The sequence below is a fragment of the Pleuronectes platessa genome, chromosome 19, assembly GCF_947347685.1.
Source record: "Pleuronectes platessa chromosome 19, fPlePla1.1, whole genome shotgun sequence".
Lineage (NCBI taxonomy): Eukaryota > Metazoa > Chordata > Actinopteri > Pleuronectiformes > Pleuronectidae > Pleuronectes > Pleuronectes platessa.
Genome location: NC_070644.1, coordinates 8,145,179 through 8,163,148, shown reverse-complemented (window position 1 = coordinate 8,163,148; position 17,970 = coordinate 8,145,179). Strand labels below are relative to the sequence as shown.

The 17,970-nt window shown below is 41.8% G+C and overlaps 1 protein-coding gene across 1 annotated transcript in view; it reads left to right on the top strand.

Annotated features, from left to right (window-relative positions):
- The first annotated feature begins 3,793 nt into the window (after positions 1-3,793).
- The window catches only part of st6galnac6 (ST6 (alpha-N-acetyl-neuraminyl-2,3-beta-galactosyl-1,3)-N-acetylgalactosaminide alpha-2,6-sialyltransferase 6), a 26,071-nt gene continuing 11,894 nt past the window's right edge, over positions 3,794-17,970 (top strand). The window contains exons 1-4 of the mRNA XM_053410751.1: positions 3,794-3,959; positions 4,280-4,333; positions 4,663-4,857; positions 6,183-6,595. Of these exons, the coding sequence (XP_053266726.1) occupies positions 4,316-4,333; positions 4,663-4,857; positions 6,183-6,595 (626 nt within the window). The 5' untranslated portion in view covers positions 3,794-3,959; positions 4,280-4,315. The remainder of the gene's footprint in view (positions 3,960-4,279; positions 4,334-4,662; positions 4,858-6,182; positions 6,596-17,970) is intronic.

The following is a 17,970-nucleotide window of genomic DNA, read 5'->3' as shown; positions in this document are numbered from 1 at the left end:
TGAGCGAATGAACCGTTGAACCCCGTAACGGGGGATCAAGTCCTTTTGCAGCCACTTGATCACTGACTTTGCATCCTCCTGTCTGGTGGGGATGGCTTCAATCCTCCATTTTTTACCTCCCCTGTTCAGTCAGTCCACGAAATTGTGTGTGCGCTGCTCTGTCAGTGGGAGGGAATGTGTGTGCGTGGGTGGTGTTTCTCCTACTTAAATGGATTGTTTAGGCGTAAGTGCAAATATTAGACGAGAATGGGTCTTAATGTCCTTTGTTGCCTCTTTTAATGTGTATGGATCAATTTCCTTGTTTGTAGGAATACTAACACACGGGCAGAGACCGCAAAAAGGGCCGCTCCTCAGCAGTCTCCCCCACAGTCACTTCTTCTAATTTTATATCTTATTTTATGTTATTATACTTTTCGTGGTAATCGAATTGTTAGGCCTTTCCATTCCCTTTTTTATAGAGATTTGGAGGACCTGGGTGAGTTAAATCCGTAGCAGCAGCCCACACACAAACCTGTTAAGGCTTTTTGTTTGACAGTGTGTCGTCACGCCAAACCGCACGTTCACCACCGTCGTGGAACTAGTTTACAACGCGTGTTTGGATGAATTTGAACTCCTTTTTTTTTTATAGATTCATGTGAATGGGTGAGTTAAATCCCTAGCAACATGCCCACACACCAACCTGTATCCAGGGTTTTTTCCAGTGTGTGTCGTCACGCCAACCCCACACGTTAACCACCGTTGTGGAAGTTTTACAACGCGCGCCTGGCTGATTTGAACTCTTTAGCTACTCTTACACCAACTCATTTAGACCTGTTTTACAGTGTAAGCTGCCCCTTTTCCTTCGGCTACTCTTACACCAACTCGTGTAGACCTGTTTCACAGTGTAAGCTGCCGGTAACCTTTCCTTCAGCTACTCTTACACCAACTCATTTAGTCATGTTTTACAGTGTAAGCTGCTGGTACTCTTTTAATAAAATATAGAAAGACAACTTGCATAATACACAGCATTTTCAGACCTTTTAATTACTTTTCTAAATTTAGCATAAGCAACTTGTACTCACCCTCAGTACTACTGATCAAAAATTTAGGTTTTTTTCCTATCATGACAACATGCAGATTTCAATTAAATAGGCTCTGCTTACCTTTTAATAGTACAGCGCTGTTTTGATCAGGTTCCCGAGGAGAGACAAGCCACGCAGGGCGGTTCTTTCCCGTCCAAGAGACGACCTCCTCCCCGACTGGTTGATTTCCACTCCGCTCTTTTCAATCGTCTAAAACCATCCTCTGCTACCAATTTGTTGCGGGTGGATAATCAAAGGAGAGGAGTCGTCGTTCTCAAGTTGAAATTAAGCAAGTTTATTCAGAGGTCACAGGTCAGGAAAACGCGGTGTCCACTAATTGAACATGCATGGGTCTCTAGTTCTACGCAGGAGGCTGCACAGGAAAAGAGACGCTTAAACAGAGTGCGCACATAGGTTATATATTGATATATTGGGCGTGACTGGGGTTCGTCTTGGATTGGTCAAAACTAGATGGAGGCCGCTGTGGACAGCCTCACCAAAACCTCGTCCCTAAGCTTAACCATGACCAGTTTATGCCTGACCCTATCAAACCACAATTAAAATGTTACCACTAACAGGACATTGATGCCTAACCCTGACCTTAACCTAATCACAATTCACAATATACCACTGACGTTAACCATGACCAATTCAAACCCAACCCTAACTTTAACTTAGCCAGGATTCACAATCAACCAGGAACTCAGAAATAACCTTCTTCCTCATTGAGACCAGGTTCTGGTGCCCATGGGGTTTTAATTGGTCTGGACATCCTGACAAGGGGAGTGTTTATACTGGAAAAAGTGTTAAAGAGGAACCAAAAATGAGAACAGCCTGAAGTTGTCAGGCCGGGCGAAAGGCAGGACTCAGACGCAGAGCGGATGTGTAAGGAGAATGTTTATTAATCCTCCACACAGAGTAAACTATGATACAAAAACAAAAGCGCTCCAAAGGGAGGAAAAACAAGGCTTCACTACAAAAACAAAAGCGCTCCAAAGAGGGGAAAAACAAGGCTTCATTCAATAAACCTAACTAAGACTAAACACTGAAACAAAAAGGCTACAAAGAATAATCACTCAACTGAGGTAAATCTATAAACACGAGGCTAAGCAAAAACTTAAACTATGACTCTAGGTTCTATGGTTCGGGCTTCAATGACGACAAAAGACGACACACTGGCACAAGACAAAGGGAGACACAGACTATATGAACACATGGGGGAAAAGGGAACAGGTGGACACAATCAGGAATCAGGGGAGACGATCAGACCGGTGACACATGAGGAAGAGCAAGTCACCTGAAACGAGAGGAGAGTTACTTTTCAAAATAAAACCGGAAATGACGAGACAAAAAACACAAAACAAGATATGATCTCACCGCGGTGTGACAGAAGTAAAAGCCCCTTTACCCATCCCCATAACCCCTTCCTAAGTTTCCTTTGTTATCCTAAATCACAATCAACATGGATGCCTTAAACTTACATTGTTATATTTCTTCATTTATTGAACACCCTTTTTAAGATGTTTTATCAACATGTGACACAGGACCTTCACCTTTATTGACATATACCACATACATTACACATACATTTATTGACATACACCATAAACATTCCTTTGACCTCTTTATTACACTCTGTAGAACAGTCAACACTTTGTACCACACATCCCAGCTCCCTGTTTCAATTCATACACACACAAAGTAGAACACCAACAGCAGATAATGAGCAGACCTTGGCCTAAAATCTCTCCCCCACAACACACTAAGGCAGCTGCTTTGAGACAGGAACATTATGACCTCTGGTAGCCACGACAATGGAGTGAACGTACGATATCTTCATCACGCGACATTCCAAGAGGATGAGGCACTGCCCCGTCCAGATGCAGCGGCCTCCATCTAGTTTTGACCAATCCAAGACGAACCCCAGTCACGCCCAATATATCGATATATAACCTATGTGCGCACTCTGTTTAAGCGTCTCTTTTCCTGTGCAGCCACCTGCGTAGAACTAGAGACCCATGCACGTTCAATTGCTGGGCACCGCGTTTTCCTGACCTGTGACCTCTGAATAAACTTGCTTAATTTCAACTTGAGAACGACGACTCCTCTCCTTTGATTATCCACCCGCAACAAGGGTCATTGTTAGAATCAGGCTCAAGCATTTAGTTGTGATGGATAAAATGCGGGCTAGTGAATGCATTATGCCAATGGGTGTTCTCACAAACATAGAAGTTCCAGTGCGTGTTTGTGTGTGTGTGTGTGTGTGCGCACAGTAATTTTTGGTAGTCAAATATTCACTGTTTAATGTATGATTTTTTATTGAAGCATAGAACAAGACTTTTTTGTTTAACTCAATTTGATAATTGACTAATTAAATAGTGAAACACCTTTGTGAAATCTTTTCTACAGCGAAAATCAATTGTTAATCATGTGCGTTGCTTTATTTTCTGTCCATTTGATCCCAAACCAGCACCATAAACTTGCTTAATTTCAACTTGAGAACGACGACTCCTCTCCTTTGATTTTCCACCCGCAACACCTTCCTATATAACCTTAACCATAACCATTGTATGCCTAATCCTAAACCTAACCGTGATATACACTGTGTTTATACTGGAGGAATCTGGATTAATAAAACCACATAATTTGTCCGTGACACACACGCGTGAGTGCGTCGCAATGATAAGTGCGGTGATGACGTCACGGCACTGGTGCAAGAAGACGGGGGGGACGTGAGGAGGAGGAGGAGGAGGAGACACCGCATAGGCCCAGAAACAACGGTGAAGCTCCGGCTGATCGCTGCTCACTCTCACCTCCTCACTTGGACAGAGAATCGGAATCGAACACGTTACTCTGATCAGCGGGGGGTGTTGTTTTTGTAAAGAACTGGCGGTAAAGGTACGTGAATGGCTGGTCGAGGCGCTGCTGCGTGTTGTTGTTTTATCATGTTCTTCCCTTGTTGCGTTCGATGTTTGGTTATATGAGGAAAAACATACGTTCTAACACTGTATTAAACGTTTGTATTGTATTTGGATGGTAAATATCAATATCTGCTTAGAATATCGCTCTGACGCTGCTTATTTACATGTAGAAGGCAGTGAAGCTTCAATATACTGTTCTACTGTGTGTAACATGAGATGTAACGGTGTCAGATCGGCCGTGTGACAGTGTGTGTGTGTGTGTGTGTGTGTGTGTGTGTGTGTGTGTGTTTGTGGCAGGTATGATGACAGACAGACACACTCTGATCAGAAAGCATGGGGCTCAGTGGAAAGGTAAGACCAGAACACCCACAGCATCAGGAGGGTGTGGCACTTATAGAGACCTCTAACCCTTCATCTCCATCTTCATCTTCATCACCATCATTATAAGTATAATTGATTCTTAAAAACAGGATTACATCCATGCAGGTATCACCATTGTAATCATTGTTTACCTGTGGGTTGAACAAGTAGTCAGACCCTACTTTTTATACTCACATTATACTGTATACTTTATCTGTTGTACATTACATAGGTCTTGAAATTTCATTTATTCGGTCTCACTAAGTCTTAAATTCAACAGTAGTAACTATACGAAATGTTGTTGTTTATTTACATTGCAGGGACAACAGAGCCACAGGATGGTGATCTTTGTTGTCATCCTCGTCCTGATGACAATCCTCTTCCTGTACGGCTCCAACAATGTCAGCAGTGACGTCTTTACCCCCATGCACTTGGCCGTTAATAACCTCCTCAAGAACTCAGACCTGAAGAAGTGGGCTGGGAAAGAAGGCTACGTGCAATTTCATGGGAACAAGGTACTTTAAAGTTTGCACACAAACACAGGAGTGGTCAAACTGGAACTTGATCGGCATTTCAACTTCGTGAGCACATGAGCAGCAGCAGTCTTCCTGTTTGCGCGGTCTCAGCTTGTCTTTATCATAATCATAATTATACTTGATCCTAAACTGAAAAGATTAAATTATCTAAAACGAAGGATGAGTTGGAACACTTAAAATCACAGTCTGATGCTGGAAGTAGCCACCCATACACAACTACACTCTCAGTGAAGATCTTACAGTGGGTGGCACAAGTCTGACTGTAGCTGTTAGAAAATGACTACAGAATTAGTTTAGGTTCTGGGTTAACCACTTAACCCCACTCACTCAATAATGGAATTTAATTCCATTTAACTTTTAATTATTGTTTAAATAGTTTCAATTTAAAAGCTGAGAAAGCAGTTTGTAAACCTCAGAGAGCAGCACTGCTTAAAACAACAAACAAATTCAAGGGCAAGCTCTAAACTTCTCTATGAATTATTAAGAAATGAACAAATGATAACCATCTCCTTTCCATAAACAAGGGAGAAAAGATCGAAAAAAACAAAAGAGCTTCTCCCTCCTACTCACTGCTGTTAAAAGCAGGGTCAGGTGTTAGGGGCACAAGTTGTGTTGAATAATCAAAAAAGCAAGCTCACAGAACTCAATGTAATTTCACATAACCTCCAGTGGTCCTCACTTAATGTAACAAGACACAAATCTGCAAGACTCTCGATTTACAACAGGGATGCTAAACACAGAAAACTACAAGCTGGCTCTCTGTTGAGAGTGGGGAGACATGAAGAGAGAGAGAGATGGCTGTCAGTCATGGTTGAAGAAGACTCAACTCTTCAGTGCACACACAGCCGCTCTGACACTGATATGTGGAGAGAGAGATCAAATCACAATTATGACCCCTGGGGAAGGACAGGACGGAGACGTCTCTGAATGGTGGACAATGTCTTGTTGTTTAGAGGTTTAGTTTCAGCAAAGATTTGAATACTAGCATGGGGTTTCCGGATTCCCACTCACGAGCACTCACTTGATTTGAGGTCTTTAACTTTTTCACGTATGAATTTATAAATAAATGTCAACAGTTGACTCTAGGTAAAAATTAGCTCAAGTCAGAGATGGTTTGAAACACTGGGTGGTATGAGCCTCCTGGAAAAGTGCTTTAATACAAAAAAAAATGCTGATTATTTATATATTTGTTAATAAATGTAATATTAAAACCAGCATTAATGTATTTCATCATATACATTTGTTTACGTCTCGAAAAACACATTGAAGTGTGCAGCATCTCTTTAATGTTGTCTCTTTTTCAGAACATGAACCTGCACTGCAATACCTGCGCGCTGGTGACAAGCTCCAGCCATGTGTTGGGGAGTCGAGCGGGAGAAGAGATCGACCGCGCGGAGTGTGTGATTCGTATGAATGACGCTCCTACGCTGGGGTTCGAGGCGGATGTGGGCAGTCGGACTTCCCTGAGGGTCGTGGCCCACTCCAGCGTGTTCAGGGTGGTCCGGAGGCCCAACGAGTTCTTGCATCGCATGGACAACAACCCGGTGATCATATTCTGGGGACCCCCGAGCAAGATCGGGAAGGAGGGCAAAGGGACTTTGTACAGACTGATCCAGAGAGTCAGCATGACCTACAGTAACTTGTCGTGTTTCAGTATCGTACCCAGCAAGATGCGCTGGTTCGACAGTCTCTTTCATAAGGAGACAGGACGGGACAGGTGAGTGTTTAGGGAGGGAGTAAACTACTGGTAATTACATGTTTATAATAGAGCCTAACCGATTTTTGACATATTTGGGATTTTTCGGGAGTAAACATTTTCAATAACCTTATATGGCTAATGCATACGTTTGAAAAACTGGCAATGACTCCTAAGATAGTTTTGTCAAATCCCAATCACGAACAGAAGAAAAGGGAGGCATTCTATTTTACAATTTAAATGAATGTTGTGATAAATAACTATAATTAAAAAGAAAACACAAATACAAATCTGAACTAGGGCTACGTTGTAGCACTTGCGGGCCCGAGCACCCGCACGTTGAAGCCTGTTGCGGTCGGTGGAGAGAGCGATCGATGACTAAGCGCACATCATCGATCGAGCATGCACTTCTCCACGTTGCATGCGTTTTGCGCTCTGCGGCAGTATGTTTGCCAGTAGGTGGCGCCATCACTATTATTACACACAGACTTATAGATCTGTTCAAGTAGCCGCTCTGATGTAGCGTGAGCAGTTTCGTGTCAATTGGAAAATTTTACCACAATGTCATTTTCACACTGATCAGTAGGTGGCGCTATGACCCTGAACTAATGTTTATATATGGAGCTGTTCAGATCAGGATTGTGATCATAGGTCAGAAGTTTGGAGCCGGTTGGATAAGGCAGTGTGGATTAACAAAGTACTTCCTGTTTCATGGATAATCAGTAGGTGGCGCTATGACACTGAGGAAATATTGACACATAGAGCTGTTCAGGCTTGTACTCATATAAAGTGACAGAAGTTTGGTAGTGATAGGACTATGCACAGTGGACTTATGAAAACATCGTGTCCTTTGGCGAAGGATGATCCTTCGCCGCACCTCAATGTTTAAATGGTTTGAGGAAATGTCACAATTCTGACCTTGATTCAATGACTTGACTGAGCTCATTTGAGCTGTATATCTTAAAGCAGCCAGGAGCAGTTCATCAAAGAATAAAACATGTCAATTCATGTTGCCACCAGGGGGCGCTGTGATTTCAAGTCATAATTTCTGTGTAGATGTCATCAGGCCGAAACTCTTGTCTTACATGTCTAGTTTGGACTTGATTGGACCATGTATGTTCGAGATACAGATGCTCGTGTTTTGATGGCGTGTAACCAAACTTTAACCCCACGCCACGGTCACACGGTGTGAAGGGAAAGAAATCCCTTAATCATTTTTATCTCAATCTTGTTGTGATGACACTCATCTGAATTTGAAGTTGATCTGATGAAAGCTCTACGACAAGTAAATCAAAGTAAAAATGTGGAATAGGGCTAAAATGGCCACTAAATCCAAAATGGCGGGCTTCCTGTTTAGTCTAGCATATCTATCCAAGAGACTTATTTGTTTGTTATGAAAAGACACATGCCCAAATCGATTTTTGTACATGTCGGCCAATCGTAGTGCCGGGGCTGCCCGTTAGGGGGCGCTAGTCAGTTATTTTGCCACGCCCATTCCTTAAAACCATATGAAAATCTTCAGGGGGGGGATGTTGTTGCACACATTTAGTTTGAGTGAGATAGAGCCATGAACACTGAAGTTAGAGCAATTTCGTGTTTCGCGGCGAGTTGATGAACTTTGATGCCACGCCATTAATATGGCGTTGGACGAAAAGGCACAGTTATCTTATGCCTTCATTATCAATGTCTTGAGACCCATTTGATACAGTTTGACATGGTTGAGGTCAATGGATGAGGAGGAATACATCCAAGTGTAAGACAAGCAAAAAACAAGACATTTCCTGGTGCCACCAGGGGGCGCTGTGATTTTAAGTCATTATTTCTGTGTAGATGTCATCAGGCCGGGAAACTTCTCTTACATGTCTAGTTTGGACTTGATTGGACCATGTATGTTCGAGATACAGATGCCCGTGTTTTGATGGCGTGGAACCAAACTTTGACGACACGCCACGGTCACACGAAGTGACGGAAAAAAATTCCGTTGATCATTTTTTTTCTCAATCTTGTTGTGATGACACGCGTCTAATTTTTAAGTTGATCTGATGAAAGCTCTACGACAAGTACATTAAACTAAAAATGTGGAATTTGGCCAAAATGGCCACTAAATCCAAAATGGCGGGCTTCCTGTTGCGTTTTTCATAATGCTCCAAGAGACTTTTTTCTATGATTATTCACGTTACACCAGTGTCTAGATTTTGGTGAAAATCGCTTATGTGGAAACCTAAGGGCTGGTTCCAGGGGGCGCTGTTGAGCCGTTTTGCCACGCCCATTTCCAAATACTCCAGATTACGTAAATTTTCACCACTCTCTAATTTACTGGAAAGTTTAAAAACTTTTTGAGCACGTTGAAGCCCTCAAAAAGCCAATTCATTGTTCGGAGAATAATAAGAACTAGGGCTACGTTGTAGCACTTGCGGGCCCGAGCACCCGCACGTTGAAGCCTGTTGCGGTCGGTGGAGAGAGCGATCGATGACCAAGCGCACATCATCGATCGAGCATGCACTTCTCCACGTTGCATGCGTTTTGCGCTCTGCGGCAGTAGGTTTGCCAGTAGGTGGCGCCTTCACTATTATTACACACAGACTTATAGATCTCTTCTTGTAGGTGCTCTGATGTAGCGTGAGCAATTTTGTGTCAATTGGACAATGTTAACACAACTTAATTTTCATACTGATCAGTAGGTGGCGCTATGACCCTGAACTAATATTTATATGTGGAGCTGTTCAGATCAGGATTGTGATCATAGGTCAGTAGTTTGGAGCCGGTTGGATAATGCAGAGTGGATTAACAAAGTACTTCCTGTTTCCTGGCGAATCAGTAGGTGGCGCTATGACACTGAGGAAATATTGACACATAGAGCTGTTCAGGCTTGGACTCTGACCATGTGACAGAAGTTTTGTAGTGATAGGACAATGCACAGTGGAGTTATGATAACATCGTGTCCTTTGGCGAAGGAAAATCCTTCGCCGCACATCAATGTTTACACGGTTTGAGGAAACGTCACAATTCTGACCATGATCTAATGACTTGACTGATCTGATTTGAGCTGTATATTGTAAATCAGCCAGGAGCAGTTCATCAAAGTATAAAACATGTCACTTCCTGTAGCCACCAGGGGGCGCTGTAATTTCAAGTCATAATTTCTGTGTAGATGTCATCAGGATGGCACCCTTGTCTTACATGTCTAGTTTGGACTCGATTGGACAATGTATGTCCGAGATACAGAACCTCGTGTTTTGATGGCGTTTAATCAAACTCAAGACGCCACGCCACGGTCACACGGTGTGACGAAAGGTCAATCTCTTAATCACTTTTTATCTCCATCTTGTTGTGATGGCACTGATCTTAATTTGAAGTTAATCTGATGAAAGCCCTGGGACAAGTGCATCAAGTAAAAATGTGGAATATGGAAAAAAAATGGCCACTTAATCCAAAATGGCGGCCTCCCTGTTTGGTCAAGCATACCTATCCAAGATATTTTTTTGTTTGTTATGAAACGACACATGTCCCGATAGATTTGTATAAATGTCGGCCATCGTAGTGCCGGGGTTGCCCTATAGGGGGCGCTGGTCAGTTTTTTTGCCACGCCCATTTCTTAAAACCATATGAATATCTTCAGGGGGGGGCTGTTGTTACACACATGTAGTTTGAGAGAGATAGAATCATGAACACTGAAGTTACAGCAATTTCGTGTTTCACGGCGAGTTGATGAACTTTAATGCCACCCCATTCATATGGCGTTTGACGAAAAGTCACGGTAATCTTATGTCTTCATTGTCAATGTCTTGGGACCCATTTGATACAGTTTGACATGGTTGAGGTCAGTGGATGAGGAGAAATTCATCCAAGTGTAAGACAAGCAAAAAACAAGACATTTCCTGTTGCCACCAGGGGGCGCTGCGGTTTTAAGTCATCATTTATGCATAGATGTCATCAGGCGGGGACTCTTGTCTTACATGTCTAGTTTGGACTTGATTGGAACATGTATGTCCGAGATACAGATGCCCGTGTTTTGATGGCGTGTAACCAATTTTTAACGCCATGCCACGGTCACACGGTGTGATAAAAAAAAAATCCCTCAATCATTTTTTATCTCCATGTTGTTGTGATGACACTCATCTGAATTTGAAGTTGATCTGATGAAAGCCCTGGGACAAGTACGTAAAAGTAAAAATGTGGGATATTGCCAAAATGGCCACTAAAAGCAAAATGGCGGACTTCCTGTTGCGTTTTTCATAATGCTCCATGAGACTTTTTTTCATGACTGGTCACGATACACCTATATCCAGATTTTGATGAAAATCCGTTATGTGGAAACCTAGGGGCTGGTTCCAGGGGGCGCTGTAGAGCCATTTTGCCACGCCCAATTCCAATTACTCCAGAATACTAAAATATCCGCAGACCTTGAATTTCCTGCAAAGTTTCATAACTTTTTGAGCATGTCTAGACCCTGAAAAAGCCCCCCAAAGGGAAATAATAATAACTAGGGCTACGTTGTAGCACTAACGGGCCCGAGCACAGGCAATTTCAAGTCTGTTGCGGTCGGGGAAGAGAGAGCGATCGATGACCAAGCGCACGTCTCTGCCTTGCTTGCGTTTTAAGCTCTGCAGCAAGAATAAACGCTTCACTTCCTGTAGCCAGCAGGTGGCGCTAGGATTTTAAGTCATGGTGTCTTTGTAGATGTCATCAGGTCGCGACTCTTGTCTTACATGTCTAGTTTGGAGTTGATTGGACCAAATATGTCCAAGATACAGACGCTCGTGTTTTGATGGCGTGTGATCAGACTTTGACTCCACGCCATGGTAAGAGTTTAGTGTTTTCCTATTTTGTAACAGGTAAAAATAGCAGTTAAATGTCAACAGTTGTCTTTATTGTCGTTCTATTATTTAATAAATGCAACAAACTATAGTTTTTATATATATTGTATGTCTATATATATATATATAACTTTATAACCTGTGTTATCAAATATGTTGTGCGGCACCAGACAGCTTTAAATTGGGGGAAGAGTGGTCGAGCACAGGCAATTTCAAGTCTGTTGCGGTCGGGGGAGAGAGAACGATCGATGACCAAGCGCATGTCTCTGCCTTGCGTGCGTTTTAAGCTCTGCAGCAACAATGAACGCTTCACTTCCTGTAGCCAGTGGCGCTAGGATTTTAAGTCATGATGTCTGTGTAGATGTCATCAGGTCGCGACCCTTGTCTTACATGTCTAGTTTGGAGTTGATTGGACCAAATATGTCCAAGATACAGACACTCGTGTTTTGATGGCGTGTGATCAGACTTTGACTCCACGCCATGGTCAGAGTTTGGTGTTTTCCTATTTTGTAACAGGTAAAAATAGCAGTTAAATGTCAACAGTTGTCTTTATTGTCGTTCTATTATTTAATAAATGCAACAAACTATAGTTTTTATATATATATATATAACTTTATAACCTGTGTTATCAATAATGTTGTGCGGCACCAGACAGCTTTAAATTGGGGGAAGAGTGGTCAAGCACAGGCAATTTCAAGTCTGTTGCGGTCGGGGAAGAGAGAACGATCGATGACCAAGCGCATGTCTCTGCCTTGCGTGCGTTTTAAGCTCTGCAGCAACAATAAACGCTTCACTTCCTGTAGCCAGCAGGTGGCGCTAGGATTTTAAGTCATGATGTCTTTGTAGATGTCATCAGGTCGCGACCCTTGTCTTACATGTCTAGTTTGGAGTTGATTGGACCAAATATGTCCAAGATACAGACACTCGTGTTTTGATGGCGTGTGATCAGACTTTGACTCCACGCCATGGTTAGAGTTTGGTGTTTTCCTATTTTGTAACAGGTAAAAATAGCAGTTAAATGTCAACAGTTGTCTTTATTGTCGTTCTATTATTTAATAAATGCAACAAACTATAGTTTTTATATATATTGTATGACTATATATATATATATATATATATATATATATATAACTTTATAACCTGTGTTATCAAATATGTTGTGTGGCACCAGACAGCTTTAAATTGGGGGAAGAGTGGTCGAGCACAGGCAATTTCAAGTCTGTTGCGGTCGGGGGAGAGAGAACGATCGATGACCAAGCGCATGTCTCTGCCTTGCGTGCGTTTTAAGCTCTGCAGCAACAATAAACGCTTCACTTCCTGTAGCCAGTGGCGCTAGGATTTTAAGTCATGATGTCTTTGTAGATGTCATCAGGTCGCGACCCTTGTCTTACATGTCTAGTTTGGAGTTGATTGGACCAAATATGTCCAAGATACAGACACTCGTGTTTTGATGGCGTGTGATCAGACTTTGACTCCACGCCATGGTCAGAGTTTGGTGTTTTCCTATTTTGTAACAGGTAAAAATAGCAGTTAAATGTCAACAGTTGTCTTTATTGTCGTTCTATTATTTAATAAATGCAACAAACTATAGTTTTTATATATATTGCATGACTATATATATATATATATATATATATAACTTTATAACCTGTGTTATCAAATATGTTGTGCGGCAACAGACAGCTTTAAATTGGGGGAAGAGTGGAGGAAATAGTAAAGGTTGCCTACCCCTGCCTTAGGTGACACAATTTGTGCCTTGGTCAAACCATGATCCTACACTGCCCTCTAGTGACTTAATATTGCGGTACAAGTAGGTTGTGCCGGCAATATAAAGCCACTAGAGGTCAGTATAAGACCATGAAACACATACATGGTTGAAATGAAAACAGGTCTTTTCATTTTGCACATCAAGATTTTAAGCCTCACCACGGTCACACGGATTGATGAAAAGTTTAAATTTTGATAACTTTAGATCTTCATCTTGTTTTGTAGAGTCTCATCTAATTTTTAAGTTGATCTGATGAAAGCTCTCCGAGTAGTACATAAAAACATAACACGTCTTAAAAACAAGACATTTCCTGTTGCCACCAGGGGGCGCTGTGATTGTAAGTCACAATTTCTGCAGTGATGTCTTCTGGTCGCGACTCTTGTCGTATGTGTCTAGTTTGGACTCAATTGGACAAACTATGTCTGAAATATGGAAGCTTGTGTTTTGATGGCGTTTCATCAAACTTTAACGCCACACCACGGTCAGACGGTTTTGCTAAAACGTAATCCTTCAATAACTTTAGATCTCCAATTTGTTGTGATGACGATCGTCTAAATTTGAAGTTGATCTGATGAAAGCTGTACGACAAGTACATCAAAGAAAAAATATGGAATATGACCAAAATGGCCACTAAAGTCAAACTGGCGGGCTTCCTGTTGCGTTATTCATAATGCACTGATGGACTTTTTTGTGCATCTAGTCATGATACAAAATAGTCTTTGTTTTTTTTGAAGATCGGTGAATGCTAAATGAGGGGCTTTTCCGTAGGTGGCGCTCTTGAGCCATTTTGCCACGCCCTTTTCAAAATACTCCAGAATACGTAAATTTTCGCCGCCTTCGAATTTACTGCAAACTCCTACAACTTTTTGAGCACATTAAAGCCCTCAAAAAGCCAATTCATTTAAGCTAAGAAAAATAATAATAATAATAATAATAATAATCATTTCAATTTCAATAGGGCCTCCCACCGATTTCGGTGCTCGGGCCCTAACTAGGGCTACGTTGTAGCACTAACGGGCCCGAGCACAGGCAATTTCAAGTCTGTTGCGGTCGGGGAAGAGAGAGCGATCGATGACCAAGTGCACGTCTCTGCCTTGCTTGCGTTTTAAGCTCTGCAGCAAGAATAAACGCTTCACTTCCTGTAGCCAGCAGGTGGCGCTAGGATTTTAAGTCATGGTGTCTTTGTAGATGTCATCAGGTCGCGACTCTTGTCTTACATGTCTAGTTTGGAGTTGATTGGACCAAATATGTCCAAGATACAGACGCTCGTGTTTTGATGGCGTGTGATCAGACTTTGACTCCACGCCATGGTAAGAGTTTAGTGTTTTCCTATTTTGTAACAGGTAAAAATAGCAGTTAAATGTCAACAGTTGTCTTTATTGTCGTTCTATTATTTAATAAATGCAACAAACTATAGTTTTTATATATATTGTATGTCTATATATATATATATAACTTTATAACCTGTGTTATCAAATATGTTGTGCGGCACCAGACAGCTTTAAATTGGGGGAAGAGTGGTCGAGCACAGGCAATTTCAAGTCTGTTGCGGTCGGGGGAGAGAGAACGATCGATGACCAAGCGCATGTCTCTGCCTTGCGTGCGTTTTAAGCTCTGCAGCAACAATGAACGCTTCACTTCCTGTAGCCAGTGGCGCTAGGATTTTAAGTCATGATGTCTGTGTAGATGTCATCAGGTCGCGACCCTTGTCTTACATGTCTAGTTTGGAGTTGATTGGACCAAATATGTCCAAGATACAGACACTCGTGTTTTGATGGCGTGTGATCAGACTTTGACTCCACGCCATGGTCAGAGTTTGGTGTTTTCCTATTTTGTAACAGGTAAAAATAGCAGTTAAATGTCAACAGTTGTCTTTATTGTCGTTCTATTATTTAATAAATGCAACAAACTATAGTTTTTATATATATATATATAACTTTATAACCTGTGTTATCAATAATGTTGTGCGGCACCAGACAGCTTTAAATTGGGGGAAGAGTGGTCAAGCACAGGCAATTTCAAGTCTGTTGCGGTCGGGGAAGAGAGAACGATCGATGACCAAGCGCATGTCTCTGCCTTGCGTGCGTTTTAAGCTCTGCAGCAACAATAAACGCTTCACTTCCTGTAGCCAGCAGGTGGCGCTAGGATTTTAAGTCATGATGTCTTTGTAGATGTCATCAGGTCGCGACCCTTGTCTTACATGTCTAGTTTGGAGTTGATTGGACCAAATATGTCCAAGATACAGACACTCGTGTTTTGATGGCGTGTGATCAGACTTTGACTCCACGCCATGGTTAGAGTTTGGTGTTTTCCTATTTTGTAACAGGTAAAAATAGCAGTTAAATGTCAACAGTTGTCTTTATTGTCGTTCTATTATTTAATAAATGCAACAAACTATAGTTTTTATATATATTGTATGACTATATATATATATATATATATATATATATATATATATATAACTTTATAACCTGTGTTATCAAATATGTTGTGCGGCAACAGACAGCTTTAAATTGGGGGAAGAGTGGAGGAAATAGTAAAGGTTGCCTACCCCTGCCTTAGGTGACAATTTGTGCCTTGGTCAAACCATGATCCTACACTGCCCTCTAGTGACTTAATATTGCGGTACAAGTAGGTTGTGCCGGCAATATAAAGCCACTAGAGGTCAGTATAAGACCATGAAACACATACATGGTTGAAATGAAAACAGGTCTTTTCATTTTGCACATCAAGATTTTAAGCCTCACCACGGTCACACGGATTGATGAAAAGTTTAAATTTTGATAACTTTAGATCTTCATCTTGTTTTGTAGAGTCTCATCTAATTTTTAAGTTGATCTGATGAAAGCTCTCCGAGTAGTACATAAAAACATAACACGTCTTAAAAACAAGACATTTCCTGTTGCCACCAGGGGGCGCTGTGATTGTAAGTCACAATTTCTGCAGTGATGTCTTCTGGTCGCGACTCTTGTCGTATGTGTCTAGTTTGGACTCAATTGGACAAACTATGTCTGAAATATGGAAGCTTGTGTTTTGATGGCGTTTCATCAAACTTTAACGCCACACCACGGTCAGACGGTTTTGCTAAAACGTAATCCTTCAATAACTTTAGATCTCCAATTTGTTGTGATGATGATCGTCTAAATTTGAAGTTGATCTGATGAAAGCTGTACGACAAGTACATCAAAGAAAAAATATGGAATATGACCAAAATGGCCACTAAAGTCAAACTGGCGGGCTTCCTGTTGCGTTATTCATAATGCACTGATGGACTTTTTTGTGCATCTAGTCATGATACACAATAGTCTTTGTTTTTTTTGAAGATCGGTGAATGCTAAATGAGGGGCTTTTCCGTAGGTGGCGCTCTTGAGCCATTTTGCCACGCCCTTTTCAAAATACTCCAGAATACGTAAATTTTCGCCGCCTTCGAATTTACTGCAAACTCCTACAACTTTTTGAGCACATTAAAGCCCTCAAAAAGCCAATTCATTTAAGCTAAGAAAAATAATAATAATAATAATAATAATAATCATTTCAATTTCAATAGGGCCTCCCACCGATTTCGGTGCTCGGGCCCTAATAACTAGGGCTACGTTGTAGCACTTGCGGGCCCGAGCACCCGCACGTTGAAGCCTGTTGCGGTCGGTGGAGAGAGCGATCGATGACCAAGCGCACATCATCGATCGAGCATGCACTTCTCCACGTTGCATGCGTTTTGCGCTCTGCGGCAGTAGGTTTGCCAGTAGGTGGCGCCATCACTATTATTACACACAGACTTATAGATCTGTTCAAGTAGCCGCTCTGATGTAGCGTGAGCAGTTTCGTGTCATTTGGAAAATTTTACCACAATGTAATTTTCACACTGATCAGTAGGTGGCGCTATGACCCTGAACTAATGTTTATATATGGAGCTGTTCAGATCAGGATTGTGATCATAGGTCAGAAGTTTGGAGCCGGTTGGATAAGGCAGTGTGGATTAACAAAGTACTTCCTGTTTCATGGATAATCAGTAGGTGGCGCTATGACACTGAGGAAATATTGACACATAGAGCTGTTCAGGCTTGTACTCTTATCATGTGACAGAAGTTTGGTAGTGATAGGACAATGCACAGTGGACTTATGAAAACATCGTGTCCTTTGGCGAAGGATGATCCTTCGCCGCACCTCAATGTTTAAATGGTTTGAGGAAATGTCACAATTCTGACCTTGATTCAATGACTTGACTGAGCTCATTTGAGCTGTATATCTTAAAGCAGTCAGGAGCAGTTCATCAAAGAATAAAACATGTCAATTCATGTTGCCACCAGGGGGCGCTGTAATTTCAAGTCATAATTTCTGTGTAGATGTCATCAGGATGGCACCCTTGTCTTACATGTCTAGTTTGGACTCGATTGGACAATGTATGTCCGAGATACAGAACCTCGTGTTTTGATGGCGTTTAATCAAACTCAAGACGCCACGCCACGGTCAAACGGTGTGACGAAAGGTCAATCTCTTAATCACTTTTTATCTCCATCTTGTTGTGATGGCACTGATCTTAATTTGAAGTTAATCTGATGAAAGCCCTGGGACAAGTGCATCAAGTAAAAATGTGGAATATGGAAAAAAAATGGCCACTTAATCCAAAATGGCGGCCTCCCTGTTTGGTCAAGCATACCTATCCAAGATATTTTTTTGTTTGTTATGAAACGACACATGTCCCGATAGATTTGTATAAATGTCGGCCATCGTAGTGCCGGGGTTGCCCTATAGGGGGCGCTGGTCAGTTTTTTTGCCACGCCCATTTCTTAAAACCATATGAATATCTTCAG